General features: G+C 38.3%; 1 protein-coding gene across 9 annotated transcripts in view; it reads right to left on the bottom strand.

Annotated features, from left to right (window-relative positions):
- The window catches only part of LOC122711218, a 341,055-nt gene that overhangs the window by 62,035 nt on the left and 257,338 nt on the right, over nucleotides 1-21,682 (bottom strand). For all 9 annotated transcript variants that reach the window (XM_043929778.1, XM_043929779.1, XM_043929776.1 and 6 more), the window contains one exon: nucleotides 1,798-1,876. In XM_043929778.1, coding sequence (XP_043785713.1) covers nucleotides 1,798-1,876 — 79 coding nt within the window. The remainder of the gene's footprint in view (nucleotides 1-1,797; nucleotides 1,877-21,682) is intronic.

Below are 21,682 nucleotides of genomic sequence, written 5' to 3'. Positions count from 1 at the left end.
CAAAAAAAAAAAAAAGGAAAAAATAAAAGAAAAAAGAAAAAAAAAATAGCAACAACCGATGCACGAATCGGACTCGGTGGTCGCGAAATTTCGCATTGTACCGCATGTTTCGACAAATTTTAAACGTCACGCGAGAAAATTCGTTTCTGCCCGCGGAGAAATATTACGGCGAAAAACGGGCGGATCGTTAAATTTTAACAATCACGGTTTACTGCTGTTTTATATTATAGCGGGGCTATCTGCCGGGGGAATAGGCGGGGGAGGGAGGGGGGAGGCAGGACAGGGGGGGGGGAGGGGAACAGACCTCTCCCTGGTAAAATGCCACCACTAGTGTCCGCATAAAGTTTCGATGGGTCCAAACAATCGGTGTCCGCTCGGACTTTAACCAGTTGGGCAGAGTTTGCACGGCTCGTTTTCTTTGGACGGGGGAGATCGTGAAACCAGATGAAACGCGATACCACGAGACGTCGTCTCGGTTTGCGGAAACCTGCGGAATTCTACCTTTTAGCAGGGGGACAATGACGGTGGAGGGAGAAGGAAAATCTGTTTTGGTGAATGGAAGAATGGAAGAGAAAGTGATATCTGTATCCAATAGATATCTTGGAAATAGATATAATTTGGAAATAGATTGACGAGATGGAATTATTATTGATATTTTAATTTTCAAAAACGATATTTTTTTCAAGCTTTTAAAGGATTTATCAGTGAAATGAAGAAATGATGAAAAGAAGAAATATATAAATAAGGAATAAATGGAGAATAGAAAATAGCCTTATACATACAAATATATATATTTATATAAAATTCGAATAAAAATTTAATTTAAATGGAAATACATCTTTCAATCGAGAGACTTATGACTCATAATTTTTTTATAGCCTCTCTCCACTTAAAAATCGACGATCATTCCTAAAATAGAATCAGTAGATAAAAGATAAATAATCAAGGATGGAATGGCTAGACAAGTAAAACAATTCAACAGTCGAACAAGTAGAAGGAGATAATTATACCGCGCAAGAATAAAATACACAAGTAGAACGAAACAGCTGCGATCAGACGAGATTTCTACCGCAACTTCATCGTACATATATATTTCAAACAAAATATCTAATTCGTTCATCCTTTAATAACGAATCCTAAATACATTAATTAACGGATTCTCCTTTCTACTAGTATTATTATCTCAAATAATTTCCAGATCCAATTTCCAAATTTCACTAAAATTCAACAATCGGTCAGAAAAGGATCTCCCTCCCTTCTTCCCTCCCTCCCTTTCTCTCTCTCTCTCTCTCTCTCCCAAAATCCAACATCCAATTTAATCAATTTAAATGGCAAACAATCGCGAGTGTTGGGATTAGCCTGGCGATTATAATCGTATTTCGTTTCTGAGGGAGGAGGAAGTCCTCCCGATTTCACGGTCACGTATCTCCCGTAAAACAACCCTCTCGTCACGTTAGCATTCAACATTTGTTTGCCGCCGTTCTTAAGGCGATCCCCCCCTCCGCGGCTCGAGCCACGACCTAAGGATCAAACCTGACTCTTTCGACTTCTCGACGCGACAAGATTTATGCGCGACTCGCGCGGACCAACCTCCTCGTCCGAGATACGATCTCGAGGCTTAGGCCGGATGCCAAGTCTTATATATATATATATATGTATGCGACTGTATGAGATTTTTCATCATTGGATCGACTGGACTCTATATCACAATTTTAAAACTTTCATCTCCCTCCGTTTTCTGGGTTCTTTCATCGAATTTTCGAGCTTTAACGATAAAAATGATGTACATTTACTCACCAATCGTTGCCAGTCTTGGTCACGTTCTGTCGCTTGCGGCCAGTTTGATGGGGTTTCGGCTCGGCCACCATGTTAACGTCTGCAACAAAAAAGGAAAGAAGGGATGGATTAAACGAACAAAGGAAATGGAAAAATCTCGTAAAGTTTAATTCCCCTTTGTCTAAGAACGCGTATCAACGACTTAAATAACCAACGGGTTAAATACCGTTGTGCGCCATTTATCGTTAAAAAGAGAAGGGGGTGAGTGGTGGTGGTGGTGGTGGTGATAGTGGTTAGAGCGGGGATCGCGATAGAAATCTGTCTCTTGGCTTAATAGCCGGCTCAAATTAATAAAGCGGACGGCGGCAAAGGGGCTTAACTTGTCCGCAAACAGTTATTAATTTCATCCCTTTGCGGCGCCCGTTTCTGTATCGTGGTGGTTCTGCACTGTGCCAAGGTGGATAATGGATGCGCGTTCGAGTGATCAGTACAGCAGTTGAGCCGTTGTGTCAGCGAATTATCCATTCTTCTTTTGATGGGGGAGAGGGAGAGAAAATGAAAAAAAGGGAGATAGACGGAGAGGAGAGAGGATTTTATTCTTCACGGTCGCGGTGAATGAAGGCTTTGGCCTTCGTGTTTTTATCGACGTTCGATAAGGAAGGGAGAGGCTTATCGTGCGAATTAATTTCGCGGGAAATCGATGATCAAGGAAATTATCGAGAGAATCTTAATCCGTCTTAAAATTAATATCGCTCGATTGATCTATCGAACGTTGTCGCTTGATTGTCAATCCTTCTAAAAACTTGCTTTGTTCGTTGAATATTCTTCCTTTCGAGATTAATTTTTTTTTTTTTTTATTTTCGATAAGAGAACGTAGTTCAAAATTAATTTAATATTATATAATCACTTGTTTGTCATCGTAAATGATGATTCCCTTGACAGGTAGAACAAATATAATCTTAGACGCGATACCGGACAAGCCAGCTGATGATTCCGATGGGTGTGTGTAGCCAGTACGAAACGCGACACAAGACCCATCCTTTGTGTAACCTAGCCAAACACATACAGTGCATGCAGCAGACAGAGCGACGAGAGTGTGCATACAACCCATCGTAGCTAAAAGTCAGCTTTATTATGATGGCTACTTGTACATAAGATGAGGAAATTGTTTGTACACCGGTTCTTCCAAATGATTTGCTCGTTTATATGAGAAGAGATCCTTCGTATAATCCAGGAAAAATATAACTTGATCGAAACGAAAAACTGTGTTAAAAATTTCATTGTAAATGAAATTGGATATTCAATGGATATAATAAAAAATTCCAAAAAAAAAAAAAAAAAAGAATTTGGAATTTACCACTTCGGATAAATCTATCTCTATTCCTCGCAAGACGTTAGATTTATTAAAAAAGAAAAATAGAAAAGAATAAATGAATCTTTCGACGAGATCAATATTCGAAGATGAATTTTTCAAAAGAATTATCGGTAACAAAGTTATCGAAGTAATCCATTCATAGACGTTTCAACCGTGGAATATTAATGTTTGAATAATTTCTGTTTTCTGGGTGGTCGTAAACTAATCTCTACGGTAGCATGTATTTACTTGTGCCCGTTGTTTACCGACTGCACACAATGCCCGAACGTTGCAAATACTATGCACAAATGTGTATTAAATCAGAATATTCGTTAGCAGTTGATGCGGAATTAATGTAAATGAACACGTTAATATTAGTTGACACACGTTCTATGTGGAATAACGTAATAACCGTATATAATAATATACTATATAAAGATATTACAGTGATTAAACGGGAATAAACCAATATCTCGACAATCTGCAAACTTATATCTTACGTACGCTATTCCATTTATAGAACTTTTATTATAGAACGTAAAACATTTTACCATTTCTTCTTTTTCTTCCCCCTTTTTTCTTTATCTTATATATATATATATGAATATGAATCGCGACCTATTTCGATCGTTCCAATCTTCGTTCCAAACTATTTAATTTTAATATATATTACCGGATCTCAAGTTCTTTGACATTTCTTCGATTCAGAATTAAAATCTCCTTTATTTATCGCGCTGTTAGAAAACAGTTTTATTTTAAAATTTCTTATAAAAATACCCCGAATATTAATAAATCTAATCTTTCCCGATAATTAAAACATCAATTCTATTTTTTTAAATTTAAAAAATTTAACCGATAAAAATAAATCTCGATCCATCTTTTTTCTTTTCCTTTTTCTTCTTCTCCAACAACCATTTAAACAAGTAAATCGTATCGAGCCCGAAAAAAATTAGAATTGTTAGAACGTTTTAGCAGCGTTCTAAAGCAGGGAGGACAGCACCCGATAAGAATTATCTCACCGACCCCGGTGTTACCTAAAACAGAGAAGAGAGAGAGGAGAAAAGCGCTTAACTTTCACGAATGTTTTACCAAACGAGCTGCCATAATCCTGGTTAAATATCCAGCTGTATCCTATTCCCGAATCCGGGGGAATCTCCTCCGCTTCCAGTTGACTTTCCACCCCCTCCCCCCAACCCTCGACCGGAATGGAATCCGCGATATGCATAAAAATGTCATTCAACCGAGGCGAATATTCAAAACTCTTGCCGGCCGGTATGAATGGCCGTTTTCATCGCGAATGAAATTATATCCCGGCTAGCCACTTTATCTCTCTTTAACTCGCCGAATATAAAATTTATTTCGACGAATAATAGTCCAAGTTGGTCCTGACTCCATTTTTTTTTTTTTTTTTTTTTTTTTTTTTNNTTTTTTTTTTTTTTTTTTTTTTTTTTTTGCCTGCAATCCTCTATTCACGGCGGGGGTGGAATAATTTTTTCTGTAAAAGAGCGTTTCGAGGGTCGATCCTTTGTTTGTAATTTTTCGAAATTTTTGGAAATTGATCGAGATACGGAGGAACAGAGAGAGAGAGAGAGAGAGAGAGAGAGAGAGAATCAATGTTGGTTGGAGAACGAGTGAGAAGATAGTTATGGGCAAGCAAGTAGAGTGAGCCAGGCTTGGAGAGACAAGTGGAATAAGATAGTTACGGGGGAGGCAGTAGTGGATTAATTAAATCGTGGCCAGACAAGCAAGACAGAGTTCATAATTGGACGAATGGAACGAGGCGTTCTCACGATTATCAGATAAATGGGATACGAAACGGATACGAAAAAAGGCGGACGATGGAATAGACAAGTGGAATGAAAGTTACTCGAGCATTGATAACGAAGCTGAACGGATCGAATTAATATTTTCTCGCGGAGATGAGACGAATATTTTACGATTCTTTCGGGCCAAGCTTTGATTTATTTGTAATTTGTCGTACGTATATTTAGACTGCGAGAAATTAAGATTTAACCTTCTCTTCTTAACTTCAGAAGAGAATTTATTAGGAATCTCTATGCAACTTTGAATTTTGATCCTTGACTCTTAAATTGATTATCATTGCATAATAAATGTCGACGACAATGATTGATAGATGTAAAATTAATATCAGACGAGGGAAATTTCATTTCGAGTTTCACGAGTTTAAATTTATAATCAAATATTTGACAATTATTTCATTGAGAATAAAACACGTTAAATATGAATTCTCGACTTATTCAAAATAAATTTAAGAAATATCCACAACTTCCTCTTTCTCTTCCACCTTTAAATACTATAATTTTGCTTATAAATCAAACTCATCGTCCTAAAATTTCTTTCACCATCCTATCATTATGGAATCGATAATATCAAAGATAAAAACCTAAAATCACACCACTTTTCTTGCTCAAAATCCATCACGATCACGATTCAAAAAATAATAATAACAAAAATCAAAAAAGCAATCTCACCCTTAAATTAGAACATTTAAAATCGGATAGCACAGATCTGCAAACCAAGCAACCGTCCCGAAATCAACACAGACGCACCGTTCGTGTAACGCGTATCATCCTTCCTCCCAGTCATTCGATTCGAAATCGTGGAAAGTTTCCTCCTAGGCGGTGGGGGAGGGCTGGCTACAAACGAGGGTACGCGGAAGTCGAGTATCGATGTCATCTGCAAGCACGGTTGAAGGGTGATGCTGCTCCCTATATCGCGTTGCGAATTGTTCTTCGAACTAACCGCGGCGGCTGCATCTGTAACCGGCAGCCACGGTAATGGAATATGACAACGTGAGCTGCATAATGATCAGCCGCTTCCCTGCCTCCCAACTTTCTAATAAAACGACCATTGTCGGTGACGTTTGTCCCGTTACGGTTATGCACGGCCATGAAACGACAACGGTCCACAGACGACGACACCCAGTGACCGAGGCTTGTTGCTGCGCTTACGTGTACGTGTGTGTATATATATACGTATATTTAAGGTGAGAGACAATGGAGGATTAACCGAGGAGAACTTAGAAATAATATCCTCTTATTAGATCCGGTTATTAATCCCTTTTGATTCTATTCAATTTCTGATTTTTTTTGGTAAAATTTTTAAACAATAGAACAGTAGAATTCTAAGTTTTGGAGTTATCATAAATTTCATTCAATTTAATTTTTGGAGTTATTTTTAATATTAGTAAGGATTCTACTTATCCTAAAAGTTAATTAAAATTAAATATACATTATATCGTTATAGTATTTTTAAAAAAAAAACTATGATAAATAATGAAATAATCAGTTTTTTCGTATATTATAAAATTTCATAAACGACAGATAATACCTCCTCCCTGTGCTCGTTTCGTATAGAGAGAGAGTGGCCGCCAAAGAGATTTCGGATCGGATGAGAAATTCGGGGCGGATATACGTATAACTAGGAGGGGGGTTGCCGTCGGAGCGAAAGGGGTATAACGCGATACGATGTTGATAAGTTGTTCCGCGGTGTTAATACGTTAATTAGAATTTCGCTAATTAATACTTGGAAAAGCGATTCAAAGCGGCGGAACGGGTCTGAGTCGCGCTTTAACCAACGGCGATGAATGGGCGCCCCGATGTATGTAATTGGGGGATCGAGTGACGGTTTAAGGTTGATATTTAAAGGATCCGTGTCCTGGCCAGACACGGCTGTTCTCGCCGAAACAACGGCATTGAGCACGATAAAATAAACGAATTATCACGATCGAATCACACCTCGATTATAACTTTGAATTGTTATAAATTTTATTTACACCAAATTATTTATTTATTTATTGAATTTCCCCGAAGAAATAGATTTTATTTTACATTGTTTCACTCGTTTCGCCTCAAAGAACAATATCGTCAACAATGTCGTCGAAGACAACACACGTTTTAACAAATCGATATTTTTTTTCGAACAATTTGAAAAATCATATTTTTGATACAATTTGGAAAAGTAACGGGAAAAGCCAATCAGAATTTCAAGCGTGAAATCTATCCGCCCGCGAGCCACCTGTATCGCTCTTACGCCGTTAAAGTTCGACTTGTCACGCCCACGTCGCGCGAATCGTCATTTCACGGCCGCCCGCGAACGTTGCATTAATTGGCAACATTCCAATTACCGGATTATCTACTCGAAACAACTCGGCAATTTGCGGTGCAATTTTATCCGGCCATATCGGTCGGGCTGCTGTCAGTTATTTTCACCCCGAATTCTCATTCTCGTCACGTAGCGGACAGCATGACGAACGTCGCGATTTGTTGCATTACACCACATCCAGTTTTATCGTTGGACGTTGGCCGAAGAATGGAAGCGGCCGGGGATGAGGATATTTTTCGAAAATGAGGGATGAAATTAATTTTGCGCTGCTAATTGTTCCCCGTTTCCGAGCAGAGTAATCATCATCGACACACCGAATTTCGGGCAATTTTTACACGTTTTTATCGGGGAAATTTCACGCGTCGTCGAACTTGCGACGAATCAATTTTACAATTTTCTTTTTTTTTTTAACGAAACACGATTGGTCGAAAAAAATGACCCGATGATAATTTTGGTGATAATTTTAATTCGTCTTATTTTCCTATCTTGTTCCAATTCTTGAATTTTAAATCGATGGAAAATTTGTAGGAATAAAATTTTGCCGCGCGATAAACGCAAAATTTCCACGAACAAATCCACTAAACAAATTTTAAATGGAACACCATCGATATTTATATCGACGAATTCATCGTGAAATGAGCTATTACACCTTCATCATCAAGGCAAGGCTTACTAGAAACATTTTTTTTAATCCAATGACTGACAATTTAGGATAATAAATTTCGAAGCATTTCGAAAGCAGTTTCGAATCGATTCTTTCATTCACACGATCCGCGTAGTTACTCGCTGCCGCAAAATTAGAAACTGTATCCAGAGAGGGAGGCATATTATGCGACAGACGTTAGAGGGGCGGGCAACGAGATGGTAAAGTTGAAGAGCGTGTTGGGAGTGGAAGATTTAACGAGGAAATTGATCCAACTTCCATCCAGGATGGAATACGTTTCTCGCGAAGCTCGGTGAAAATTGAACTTTGTCCTTGGCCTATATATATATACAAGGTGGTTATACATGGTAATTCAATTTTTACTTACGGGGAGGTACACACGAGCAAGGCATTTATTCGAAAAATATGCCAAGAATTCTAATATATATGGAGGAGGAGGCGAGCGAACTTTCTCCCTATAAATATTCCTCCTCGCGACTTCCATCTTGGCCGAGTTTTCAAAAAGATCATCTTTGTTTGATTGGAAAACTTTGGGGGACGCGATGAAAAATGTATAATTTAATTATAGACGAGGAAATTTCGAAATGCTCGTGTCGTGAAATTAACTCGAGTGAGAACGTTATCGATAGAAAATTGGAAGGAGTCGAAATCGAAGGGTTTCGAAATGGAAGTAGGGATGGAAATTTGTATTAAAATTAACCAATATAACGTAAGGATTTCCAACAGAAAAACATTTTGACTCAAGAGGAAAGAGGGGGGAAAAATTGGTTAAAAGAAAATTTAACAGAGGAGGGAACATTCGACGAAGAAAAAAATTAAAAAGAAGAAAATCTGTTGCAAGAGTCATCACATTGAAGAAATAATTCGCACAAATTATTTGAATAGGAATTTCTATCAAAAAGTTTAAATTAAGACGAAGACGAAGGATTTTATTTCGAACAGAAGAGAAGAGACACTTCTGTTATTTTGAAAAGACCTGTTGCTTCGATTGACAAGCAAATTTACGAAGAGAGAAAGAGATCTTAGAATGAAAATACGCAACGGTAAATGGTAATGGTCACATTTTCATAAAGACAAACGGGCCGTGTTATAAGCCGCTTACGTTCATTACAAGGTGAAAGAGCAGGAAGAAAAATGAAAGTGAAGTGGGAGGGAACCATTAATGCTTGCTCTGCTTTGAGGGTTGCAAGTGTAGCGAGAGGGGTGGCGTAATTCAAGCAAATTAAGGGCAAAAATCATCCTCATCCTCATCCTCGTTTCTCTTTCGCGTGATCGTATCGCTGAAAATAAATGATTGTTTATCCATTTATATATCCTTTTTTTCCTTGATTATTTCCGTCATCCTCCACGCCGCGAAATTATTATGCAACGCGGAATTCACGTTGCGCCTCGATAAATAATAAATTTTCACGGAGGATCAAAAGCGACGGATAATTGGTAATAATCCTACAGCGTCATTTTATTAAACAAACATTCCACAAAAACCCTTAATACCGAGCAAGCAGAGCCTATATACCATTTGAACGTTTAATATTTATCATTCGTTTATTATGTAGTATTACACACGTTTAATCTTCATCGTTTATCGCTTTCGATATTTTAATACTATTTTTCGAAATAAATGCACACGACATATTTTACGACGAAACGTTTCAAACAAAAAAAAAAAAAAAAAAAAAAAAAAAAAACACGAGAAATTTTGTATTCCGTATTAATAAAAATCCTTCGCGCGATGCAAATATTTATATTTTATAACCATCGTGTTTGATGTAGAAAAATAATTCGTGTAATTGTTTATTGAAATATTCGAACTGCATGTCCTACGATCAATTGCGATCAACTACTGTTATAAAAACATCACCCAACCTCCTATTAACAGAACAATAACAGATTCCCTTCCCTTCACCCAGATATTACTTATTTCTCCACAAACAAACCAAAAAAGAAGAAAGAAAAATTTACTTAATTCGTTTCTAAGACAACGTTCTATAAACAAAATAATTCATCGATTTGAAACGCACATCTCTCAACATCGTTATATTTATATTTACATTTCAAGTATCAATTATCGTCAATTTATACACCGTTCAACGCGATATTATTTTCTTCCCGCATATATTATAACCATTTTCGAGCCAAGAGACTTCACAACGAAATTTATACAACTCTCTCTCTCTCTCTCTCTCTATATATATATATACGTTCCTCCACGCGGAAACCACCCTCTCGTTTTCAACAAAGTTTCGTACCAGCCAGTCCAAGCTTCCTCCTCCTCCTCCTCCTCCTCCTCCTCCTCCTCCCCGATCAGCTCGTCAAACACGCACCACGATATATCTAACCCTAATCCTGGCACGATAGTATCCCCCCTGCCCTCTTTTAACACTCTTTCCATCGGGTGGAGACCTTTCCTCCCCCCCTTTAATTGCGCCTCATTATATATTTGTATAACGATGGTTGTTGCAAGTTGTTTCGATCTTTCGCGCTGGGAACAAAGAAGAACTAACCCTCTCGTGTTTCGTGATAACCGGACGTTAAAAACGTGGATTTACAACTAGCGCGTGTTGCCCCTCCCCTCTTGCCCCCCCAACTTGTCAGTGGAAATTGGCGCGGCAAAACTTTTTACGCCTATCGAGGATGCGATTAACCGGGGTCGGGTGTGTTTTTCAAGCCGATTTTTGTTTTCATTCGCCTGTTGAAAATTATGGGGGTTAATTCTTAGTCACGTATGATTATTAATCATTGTACTTTCGTTTCGTGGTATCGATTTAAAATTGTTCAGTGGGGGATTGGAGAATGGAAATAAGGAAACGAAGCTTGAGTAAGGAAAATAAGGATAAATATAGGTAAATTCGTAGAGCAATTTGAAAATTAAAAAAAAAAAAAAAAAAGAAATGAAATTCTCTTTAAAAATATTATTTGAAATAAAATAATATCACGATATTGTTGGAAACGATCGAGCGAATCAATTGTTTCGAATAATTCAATGTTCAGAAATAACTCGTTCCGTTCCGAAACTCGCATGTTTGATTTTAATTACCAGGCCTGGTTAAAGCAGGGTGTCCTGTCTCCGTCGTATTCTCGCAAATTCATGTCAGTTTGCACGATGATGATAGCCGCCAAGTCATTCTCCAACCAAGACCGCACCGATGTTACCCGCAAACGTCAAAAACGTCGTTTCCGCAACAGCTACGACTTCCGGCCAAGGTTTCGCTTCCGCACAACGTTCCCTCGCTGCTACACAGGGACGATCTATCGCGTGTCCGGCAAATCTTCGCCGCCGTTTCTTCGTTTAATTAACGTCTGCTTCTTTTAATTATTGCGAAGAAAATGTATATAGTAATAAATAAAATCCAACGAGGATATTGATTAATATATCGAGCGAGATTTTGTTCAATTTTTGTAAATTTTTTTTTTCTGCGACGAAAATGACGAAGATCCAATTTTTATTAAAAACTATTAAAACGGTATTGCTTATCTTTTTGATCCATTCAAGTATCGAAAGGATTCATACAACATCAAAGATCGTTTCATCAGAATGTTTTCGAGGGGAGGTATGCAACAAAAACACTTCTCACCCCCTTTTAACCGACTCTCTGCATTCATTCGTGGAACGCAGTTTAATTCTTTCCAAATTCCACGGCTCTTTACTTTCCCTTGTCTATCCGTCTCTCCATTTCTCTCCTCGAAAACTCATCGTCTCGCGATCAGTTGAAGAGGGATGGAAAGAAAAAGGAAGGAGGCAAAGGAAAAAAGAGAGAGAGAGAGAGAGAGAGGGAGGGAGGGAAAAGAAAGGCAGAGAAAAGTTGGAAGAAAGGAGAGGAGGGTTGTAACTGCGTGGTAAGGGCCACTGAAAGCGGAGGAGCATTCAAACGAACTGTATTGAACCGGTAGCTACATTTCTAGCCATTTCAACTGAACTGAAGTCCTTTTATATGCATCGTGCTTCCCTGAATTCGTTGGTCAATCCGTCTGCGCGGATGAAACCATCCCCTCGTCTCAACTCGTCTCTCGCGCTGCACCCTCGCATAAAGGCGACCCGTTAAATAAGTGTTCCTTTCCACTCCTTTTCTCTCTCTCTCTCTCTCTCTCTCTCTCTCTCTCTCTCTCTCTTTCTTTCCTTCTATTAAACTGGTTAAACAAAGAGATTCTGAGGAACATGTCGATGAAAACGGAGGGTATAAAGGGTGGCGCGTGGAAACGTTGTAGTTGGGAAGCCGGAAATGGCCGTGATTACTCGTTAAACGATAACGAGAAAGAGAAATTAGGAACTGTTTCCAACTGTTTATGGAAAATTTTGGAATCGTTGAATTTTTTACTTTATCAAACGCTTCCCCGAAATTTAAATTCCGATCCTTCGCGTTACGTCTACTTCTTATAAATAAAATTGAAAACTCGAGAAAATAATCTTTATTTCGCTTTGATTAGACGATAATTACGGAGGAAAATTACGGAGAAAGGGAAATTAGGAACTGTTTTCAACTGTTCATGGAAAATTTTGGAATCGTTGAATTTTTGACTTTATCAAACGCTTCCCCGAAATTTAAATTCCGATCCTTCGCGTTACGTCTATTTCTTATAAATAAAATTCGAGAAAATAATCTTTTTTTTCGCTTTGATTAGACGATAATTATAAAGAAAAATTACGGAGAAAGGGAAATTAGGAACTGTTTCCAACTGTTTATGGAAAATTTTGGAATCGTTGAATTTTTGACTTTATCAAACGCTTCCCCGAAATTTAAATTCCGATCCTTCGCGTTACGTCTACTTCTTATAAATAAAATTCGAGAAAATAATCTTTTTTTTGACGAGGCTTTGATTAGACGATAATTACGGAGGGAAATTACGGAGGATGGAAAAATTGAAAATTCGTGCTCGATTGATTATTTCCATCCACTGTCTAAGCGTGAAATCCTGTTCGAATTACGGGGTTAGCGGGGTTAGTGAACCGCGACGCCGAATCTTCCTAATTTCCACGACAGAAAAACCTGTCGGAACGAGGTACACGCGAACCCTCTTCCCCGTTAATTAATCCCGCCATGACTTGTACGAATAATCATAACCATCTACATCCGAGACAGACATCGTTTCTCCCCGAGTACACCATGAACAACCGACCGCACGATTCTCGTGTACCTAACCTTTGAATATGCAGATTCCATTTTCGCCAGATTTTCCGAATGTTTCTCCAACATCTTACCAGGATCGTTTCGAACGATTTTAATTAAGTGGATAATATTCCATTTCGTATTTCCTACTTCCCGTTTTAAGAGAGAGAGAGAAAGAGAGAGAGAAAGTAAAATTTTTTTAAACATTCTGTTTTAGTTTATTAATTTATTAATTATAGATTTTTCTCTCACGGGATAAATATCAATTTTCACTCTTGCGACTCTTTTAATATGCGAATTTCATTTTCCAATATCTTAATAAGATCGTTTCGAATGATTTTAATTGGATGGATAATATTCCAAGAAACTTCGTATCTTCGATCGGAAATTTGTTTTTGAAGAGGTTTGAAAAAGAAAGGGAGGAAGAGGAGAACCAAGAGATGGATTTCAAAAAGGAATTCCAGAATTAATCTCTAAAATCTTTAGATATTATCCTATTAAAAAAAAAAAAAAAAAAGGGAAAGAAAAATCTAATCTAATCACTTCAACCTCCCATTCTCCAAATTTTTCCACGATCGTACCCAACGATTTTAATTAGCCGGATAAATGTTCCCCCCTCGTTCCCTTTGCAGTCGAAGATTTGTTCCAGCTCAAAGTGGTGGAACAAGTTAAAAGAAAAGAGGAGGGAGGGCAGAAAGAGAAAAGAAGAGGAGAGAGAAAAGGGAGAGATGCGAAAGAAGCCTGGAGAGGGAAGAGGTGGCGATGGTGGTGGTGGTAGTTGACTGAATGCTGCGGCTAAAGGGCGGTTCTTACCCTCTTAACCGGTCTAACGTGGAAAAGCACGACCACTTCGACGCTACAGGCAAAGTTTACCTCGCTAATTCATCCGTGGCCTCGCCGTGGAAAATGTTGAAAGGGAGTAAATTTGACCGTGGAGGGGTGCAAGAGGAGGAGGGGAAGTTCCCTTGAGCCGCGCCCTCCGCCTCTCTCTCTTTCTCTCTCTCTCTCTCATCGACTGCAAAATGTATTTTAGTCTCGCTTATAATTAACGGGGCAAGTGTTATGAGCACCTGCTGTTGCCGCTGCTGTTGCCGCTGCAGCGCGACCTAAGGAAATTTTCGCGAACAAAACACGTGATTGGGTTTTCTTTGATGTTGGGATTATTCCCATTGAATTTTGTAGTCGTAAAAAACCTTTTTTTCTCGATGTCTTTCGGGTTGGGCGGGTTTGGACACGAGCTTTAACCGGCATCAACCGAGTCAACCGAGCGAAAGAATTAAAGGATTTCTGCGCTTTTAAACGGCGTATTTAAAACTGATGAAAGCCACATCCCCCGCGGGCCCTTATTCAATGGAATATATTCACTGTTATCGCGCTGCGTATTCTTTCCTTTCTCTCTCTCTCTCTCTCTAAAACGTTCCAAAATCTGATCAAATGGATTGTATATTTTTTTCAAGAGTTGAAAAGTAATTTAATAACGAAACGTTAACTGCGATACACAACAGAAATTACTCCACTCCGTTTTTAACGTAACGGAGAGGAAAAAATAAAAAAAAATGTGCGTTTCGGAACTGTTGGATTGCTTTATCCTTTATCTTCCTCCCGTTAGTTCTCTCCCTCTTTCTCTCTGTCTCTTTTTTCCCCCCGCTTGTCGTTTCTTCCCGCTCTTCAAAGTAAATTTTTATCCGTACAAACACATGGGGGGAGGGGACGAGTGTCGTTTCGTTACGCTTTCCATCGTTGTAAAATTACCTACTCCGTTTTTTTTTTTTTCAAATTCAAAGAGAATATTGTTAATCGGATTACGCGTTGCAACCGGGACAAAGTATTATTAACAATGATACAGGTATACGTACCATATACGTATATCGATATTTTTAAACGAGCGAATTTTAATTGATTTAAATTCTTCGTTGCGCAGATTTCTAGATTTTTGTTTTATCCGTTCAAAGAAAAATTTTAAAAATTCTTTTTTCTTTTTCCAAAGTTGAAAAACTTTATAACGTATTTATGCTTAATATCACGAATTAATTTATATAGATTACATGTATTTTTTCCCCCTTCTTTGCAATATTTCTTATCAACCTGCAAACAAATTAAAGAGTGACGACAATAATATTCGTTTGTAAGCTTATATTTTATAAAATATAATCATAACGAAATATAATTATAAATATAAATTACTTCCAAATAAACTGACCATCGCGCCTGAATCGTGCACGCAAAGATCAATAAGCTACGTTTTATAACTACAAACAACAAAGTCAACAATAAAAACAATAAGACCCTTTTTACACACGTATCTTGAAATTTCGAGGAAGCAAACATACAAATGCACGCGCGATTGTTGTGATCGATCATCCCAATCACATCGCGCCTTCGAGATACGACTTCCCTCGCGAAAACGGGGCGAGCATCCACACGTTGACGCGGATATAATCGCAGTTCCACGGGGGAGGGGGGCGACTGGCACATTTTGTAACTGCCAACGGGCCAATCTAAGTGACGAACGGGTGTTGCACGCGGCCTCGCGACCTCATACCACACACCAGCCATAATCATTTCATACACAATAGTCTCGCGTTCTCCGCGAGGGGGAGGAGGGGTGGCCGGTGCCTCGCGCGGCGAGAGTAATGGCCGCAATTTGTACCCTACTCCCGCATTCCAGGGCAGCCGGTGCACGGCTGTGGATCCGTGAATTTACGCACGTGCGTTCCTATCCACGCACACACGCGTCCTGGCTTCGATTCTTCGGGGGTGACGACCTTCGATACATTCGCGGAAATATCGAGCGGGTGGCAAAGGGTGGAGGGGGAGGCGTTGTATGGAATTCGACGGATTTCTGGAGGCGAGGTGACGTCCAACGATTATTATTAATCGCTTTAGAATCGAAACGTGTCGAGGAAAAAGTGTTTAACTTTGCTTCAAATTCGATTCAACATTGAATTGAACGTAAAATCGTATTGACTTTAAATCGGAAATTTATGATATCCTCGTCTAGAAGAAAAAAGGATAATCGTTGAATAAATTTTGAATTACTTGGAAATGTAAATTAATACGAATAATCTTTGCGATTATTAAGAAAGGATAATTAGATGTGATAGTTGTTGAAATGTAATATCGCGTTTATTATTTTCGCAAAGATCATTCAAGAAGATTTATTCAAGGAAATAATTCGAATCTTTTCCAACAAATACATATACGTCGTCCCAATCGATAACTCGATACATCTTTCGCGAAAACTGAACAAAGTAGGAAGAGGTGCTCAAACTGCTTAAACTTAAATTCGCCATTAGAACCTGGTTCTGGAACAAGGGGTAAAAGTTACAAAGGGATAAAAAACCATTTGCTTGCCAAATGCCGTTCTGGCCGGGCGTGTGTACGTGGAAAGATTTTCAAAAGGGGTCTACCGTACCTGTCTCGTTCACGCGAATCCCGGTTACCATTCGTTTCCGCTTGAATTTAAATGCGGGGAATATTTAAACGCGGCCAATCATTATTCTTGATTCGTGCTCAAGTTAAGCGGCAAACTCGGCTCTTCGACAGAGAAACCGGCGCGACATAAATAATTCCACCTCTCCTCTGACTGGAAGTGTTTTCGATCTTCGATGCTTCCGGTGAAAATTGAAAAAAATTAATTATTAATTATAAATTTCGATATAAAATATCGTCCAACACGCTTGTAATCAGATTTCTAATATTACAATAGCTATATCTAGTAGTGGTCGAATCTTCTCCATCAATTGTTTTATTAGATTTAGAATTAGTTTCTGAGAATGTTGATCATAGTATTTATTTAGATGAATCTTAGAGAAGAAGAATTTAATAATAATCTGACTTTTTCAATATTTTTGGACTCTGCGGAATAGGTTAACGATTGAAAACAAACTTGAGATTTTGTGGTATGCTCATTTTAGAAGAAAAATATCGTAGAATCAATTTTTGTCCGATGATATTTAAGCTGCATTATTGAAATTAATAGACTGGCTTGGACAGTGATTTTCAATCTTTTTTATACTTATCATCCTGACATCCTTAATAAAACCTCTTATTTTCCAATCAATTCTAAATTGGTTAAAAATTCAGAATTTTTCACAAGAAAAAAGCTCGATCATAGCAAGAAGGATCACGCTCAAAATACAAGACGTAAATTCAATCTACTAAGACAAATGGACAAGAAGCAGAAATTGTCAAATGAGTAAACGTATCGATTATACGTCGTTCGAAATTAATACCAGAAAAGTAACGTAAGTAAGAAATTTATCGAATATACCGAACTTGATAATCGACTAGGAATTTTTATCGGCCGATCTCGAATATTTTACTCGTGACAAATTTATAGCAGATCGAAAACGTAAGACGTTTTCGTTATATTTTATTTTTCACGCGTATCTTTCTCCCTTTTTTTATATATATTTTTTTTTTTATTTATTCATGCATCGCACGACATCGAAAAACAACAAATCGGTCGCGTACGAGTTAACGAAACGAAGGGGCGAAGACCATTTCGAAAGGAATGCAGGTGCGGGAAAAAAACGGAGATACGAAGCTATAAACTCTTGACGTCGTCGTCGTCGAGATAAACCATCGACAAAAGTTATGGGCGGTTCGGGTGAATAAATAGAATAATGGAAACCAAGTGAAAAAAAAAAAAAGAAAAAAAAAAAAGAGAAGGCTGCACCCCTAGAGTTCGCGCCCTCGGGATTGCAAATGGCGTGGATGACAATCGAATTGCGGATGAGAAACGATTTTTCTCGCGTATAAGGAAATTAAACCAACTATCTGCCCTCCCGTATCTGGGAAACGAGGAATCTTCGTTTTAACCTTGGAATATATATATTTTCAAGCTTAAGAAGATCGGGTAATTTTCCAAATGTTTAAAATTTTTTTTAATTACACATAGAAAAACGTTAAAAATAGAAAAAATTATTTGGTACGAGGAGATACATTCTACGAATTGACGAAAAGTAAAATTCGCGTGATCTCCGTCTACAGAGAGATCTAGATCGATATTTCGATTTTTTAATTTTAAGACGGAAGCTCGAATAATATTTTTTAATCCACGAGTAATATTTTAATCTTTCTTCTTGCAATTGATTTATATATAAGAAAATGGAAACGATATTTATAGCTAGCCAAGATATCTCTTATTCCATAATTAACGAAGAAAATGGAATATTCGAGTATAAACCGGTATCCGGGGCGTGGATATCTTTATACGAAAAATATTAGGGAGCAACGAGTGATATTTGATATTTGTGCACCGTTGGAAAGTTTCGAATCTGAAACGACTTTCTGGGGCATCAAGCCACTTTCGCGTTATGCAATATTAATGTCGCCGCGTCATTTTAAAATATAAACACTTTGCACCCCCTGAATAATTCATGGAACCGACGTTTGTCATCTGTTCGGTTTATCATAACGTTTGAACTGCACTCGATGTCCACCTATTCCCTCCCCCCAGACCTCCTTCTGTTTTTAATTTCCTCCGTGGTGCTCGATGGCATTGGTCATTGTTCAAAGGGGGAGGAAAAACTTCGAAATGACGATTTCATCGTACGATATAAAAATTTCATTCGAATGGAATTTTATAATTGAAAATACACAGGGATACGGTAGTTGGAAGTAATGTAAACTCTTTTTGAAATACGCACACCAACTTTGTCTTTTATTCGTTTTATTTCGAAATTCGAGCGAAAATATCTTTTAAATTAATAATTTTTACGAATGATTTTGCATTTTTTCTTTCTTTTTTTCTTTCTTTTTTTTTTTTTATATATAAAAAATTATCATCTTCTACACACTGCATGCAATTTGTATAATAAACAAACTAATCTACCCTAACTGTGATTTTCAGTTTCTTCTCGAAATTGCAGTAACAAATTTATACCCCAAATTTTTTTTTCATTTTACTTAATTTTTTAATCCTACGCTTTCATTTAAAATTCGAATCGAAATTGAATCGAACGAAGTCGCGTTGCGCTAGTCAACTCCCCCCGTACCACCACCACCACCACCACCACCACATTCAACCAATTAAATTTTTCCGTACGAATCGACTCGAAACCGTCTTTTCCCCTTCATCGACAGAAAATTAATAACACCTCGTCAAAGAAATACACGCGCGCACACATAGTCGGCACAAAGGACGATTTAACAGATCGGTTAACGAGCGAAATCTTCGCGTCTCTCCCCGGAATGGCCGAAATTACACGCGCCATTTTCGATTTGCACGACGTCCTTCCTCCTCGGGGCGAATTATATATTTTTTCCCAACCGAATAAAGGGAAGCCCGTCCAGACTTACTTTGTTACAGCAAAACTTCTATATATATATATATATATATATATATATATATATATATATATATAAAGGTATGTCCTGTAACGGCGGCAGGGGGGAGGGAGTATACGTGCAAAGGTTTCGAAAACTTTTCGCCCGTGCCGCGGACCGAAAAGTTATTATTCCAATCAATTTCTCTCGAGCAGTAACACACAAGCTGTTTAAAGTTCGGTGAAACGAGGTGAATCTACAAAGTCGATGGCGCGAGAACGCGGTGCCCCTCCTCCCCCTCCTCGACTAATCTAACTTTAACAAATCTTCCGCACGTAACCGGAAAATCGAAAACTCCCTCTCGACGGTGGGGCACTCGATCGACCACGAACGTTCTTTTTTCTTTTTCTTTCTTTTTTTTTTTTTTTTTTTTTTCGAAAAATTTCTCGAATCGCGAGTCGAATCCCGCGACTTCTCCAATCCCCCTCTCCTCTCCTCTCCTCTCGGGAGGATTTGAGTCTCGAAGCAACGGTTGTCGCACGGATGTTGGCCAACGGCGGATCGATCGATTGGATTGAATTTTAACGTCACGGAACGGGCGGCAAATGATGTAAAAACAAATAGGATGCGTGACCCGAGACCAACGTTTATTAATTTTGGAATGGATATGATTATTTGGGGATAACGATCGTTTCGAATGTGTTGGTTTAAAATGTGGAGAGTGGGGAGAAGTGCGGTTTGAAAAATTATTTTTGAAATAGCGAGCAGGAAGTTGTATAATCGGGAAAGAACTTTAGAATTTTATTTCGATCGATAAACGTTAGAAATTAGAAATTTACAGAGGGGAAGGGAAAGTGAAAGAGAGAGAGAGAGAGATTTTTCTTCCAATTCACGAACGAGAGACGATAAAAGGTTGGAGGCAAGAGCGTGTCGAGCAGCATTAAAAAAATTCCTTCTTCCTAAGAGGAAGGAGGGAGGTTTGGAGGGATCTGGATGGAAATTTTTTTTATAATGCGGAGAGGGAGAGAAAGAGTGTATATATATATCGAATGGAAAAGTCCGCCGGGTGTTTCGTTTATGCGAAACTTGTACGCTAAACTTTTTAATCCAAAGGCTAAACTCGGTTGAAATTTCAACAGCGAGGGAGGAGGATCTTTTACGCAAACAAAACTCGAGTGACGAAATTTAGTGGAATGAGAAAATCGCGAGAGATGGAGGAGTGTGTACGCCCAACGATAAGTACATGGTACATCGGCTCCTCGGACAAATGGCATTTCCTATTCTTTTCTCTTTCTCTCTTCTTTTTCTTTTTTTTTTTTTTTCATTCACGGACGGAAAGCAGCGGTTATAAATCATGGAAATCTTGTAACGGGAGTGGAGTGGCTAAAGAGCATAAAAAGGGGGGAGGGGAAAAAAATGCGAAAAAATGGGGCAAAAAGTTTTGGATTTACTGTAAAAGTTTCGCCAAGTTTCAGAGATATAGCGTAATACTACGGGAAAGGAGAGTAAACAGGCACAAAACTTGATGCCGAAAAATAAAAATAATAATAATAATAATAATAATAAAAAAATGAGGCTAAACTAGAAAACCTTTTAAAACATTTTATCCCTGTTTTAAATTTTTCTATATCTCGATTATTCCAATGTAATATAAAGAAACATAAATACGGAAAAAAAAAATTAAATATGGAATATTAATACAGAATTATTAATTAAATTTTGATCGATACAATTCAAATATAATTTTCCATGATTACATTTCACATTCGTCACATATTTTCATCGCGAATAAAATATCTCGATTATCTCGAGAATCACAATCACCACCTTATAAATTCCTATTTTAATTCTTCCCATTTAAATACACCTTTCTTTTTTTTTTTTTTTTCTTTTTAAATGAACAATCTCCCTCTCGAGACGAAAAATATAAAAAAAGGAACCCGTTAGAAGGGAAAGATCACCGTACTCAAATCAGCAAAATCCCAAGAGAGAAAGAAAGAGAGATGCGAAAGCACCGAGAAGAACACGCGCTATCCGGCAATACAATAGGTCGGCAATTACAGGTGGCGAACGACATACAGGGGAACCGAGTCGAACAACACGCCGTCGTGTCACGTGTATCGACGCGGCAGAAATAAATTCGTTCCCCGGGTAAAAGCGGGGCAGGGAGGGACGAAATTCTGTCCCTCCGCAAATAAAATTCACCGAAAAACCGATCATCGTACCCCCACCCCCTTCCCTCCCTCCCTCCCCCCGTTTAACCCGTGCACTCGGGGAATTGCTCGAGTTTATATCGTCATCCGAGGGGATGATTCGGTTTCGCCGCAGTGAGAGGGAGGGGATGATCTCTCTCTCTCTCTCTCTCTCTCTCTCTCTCTCTCTCTC

Source organism: Apis laboriosa, unplaced genomic scaffold, assembly GCF_014066325.1.
Source record: "Apis laboriosa isolate Shangri-la unplaced genomic scaffold, ASM1406632v1 scaffold16_cov148, whole genome shotgun sequence".
Classification (NCBI taxonomy): Eukaryota; Metazoa; Arthropoda; class Insecta; order Hymenoptera; family Apidae; genus Apis; species Apis laboriosa.
This window is presented reverse-complemented; position numbering and strand designations above follow the sequence as displayed.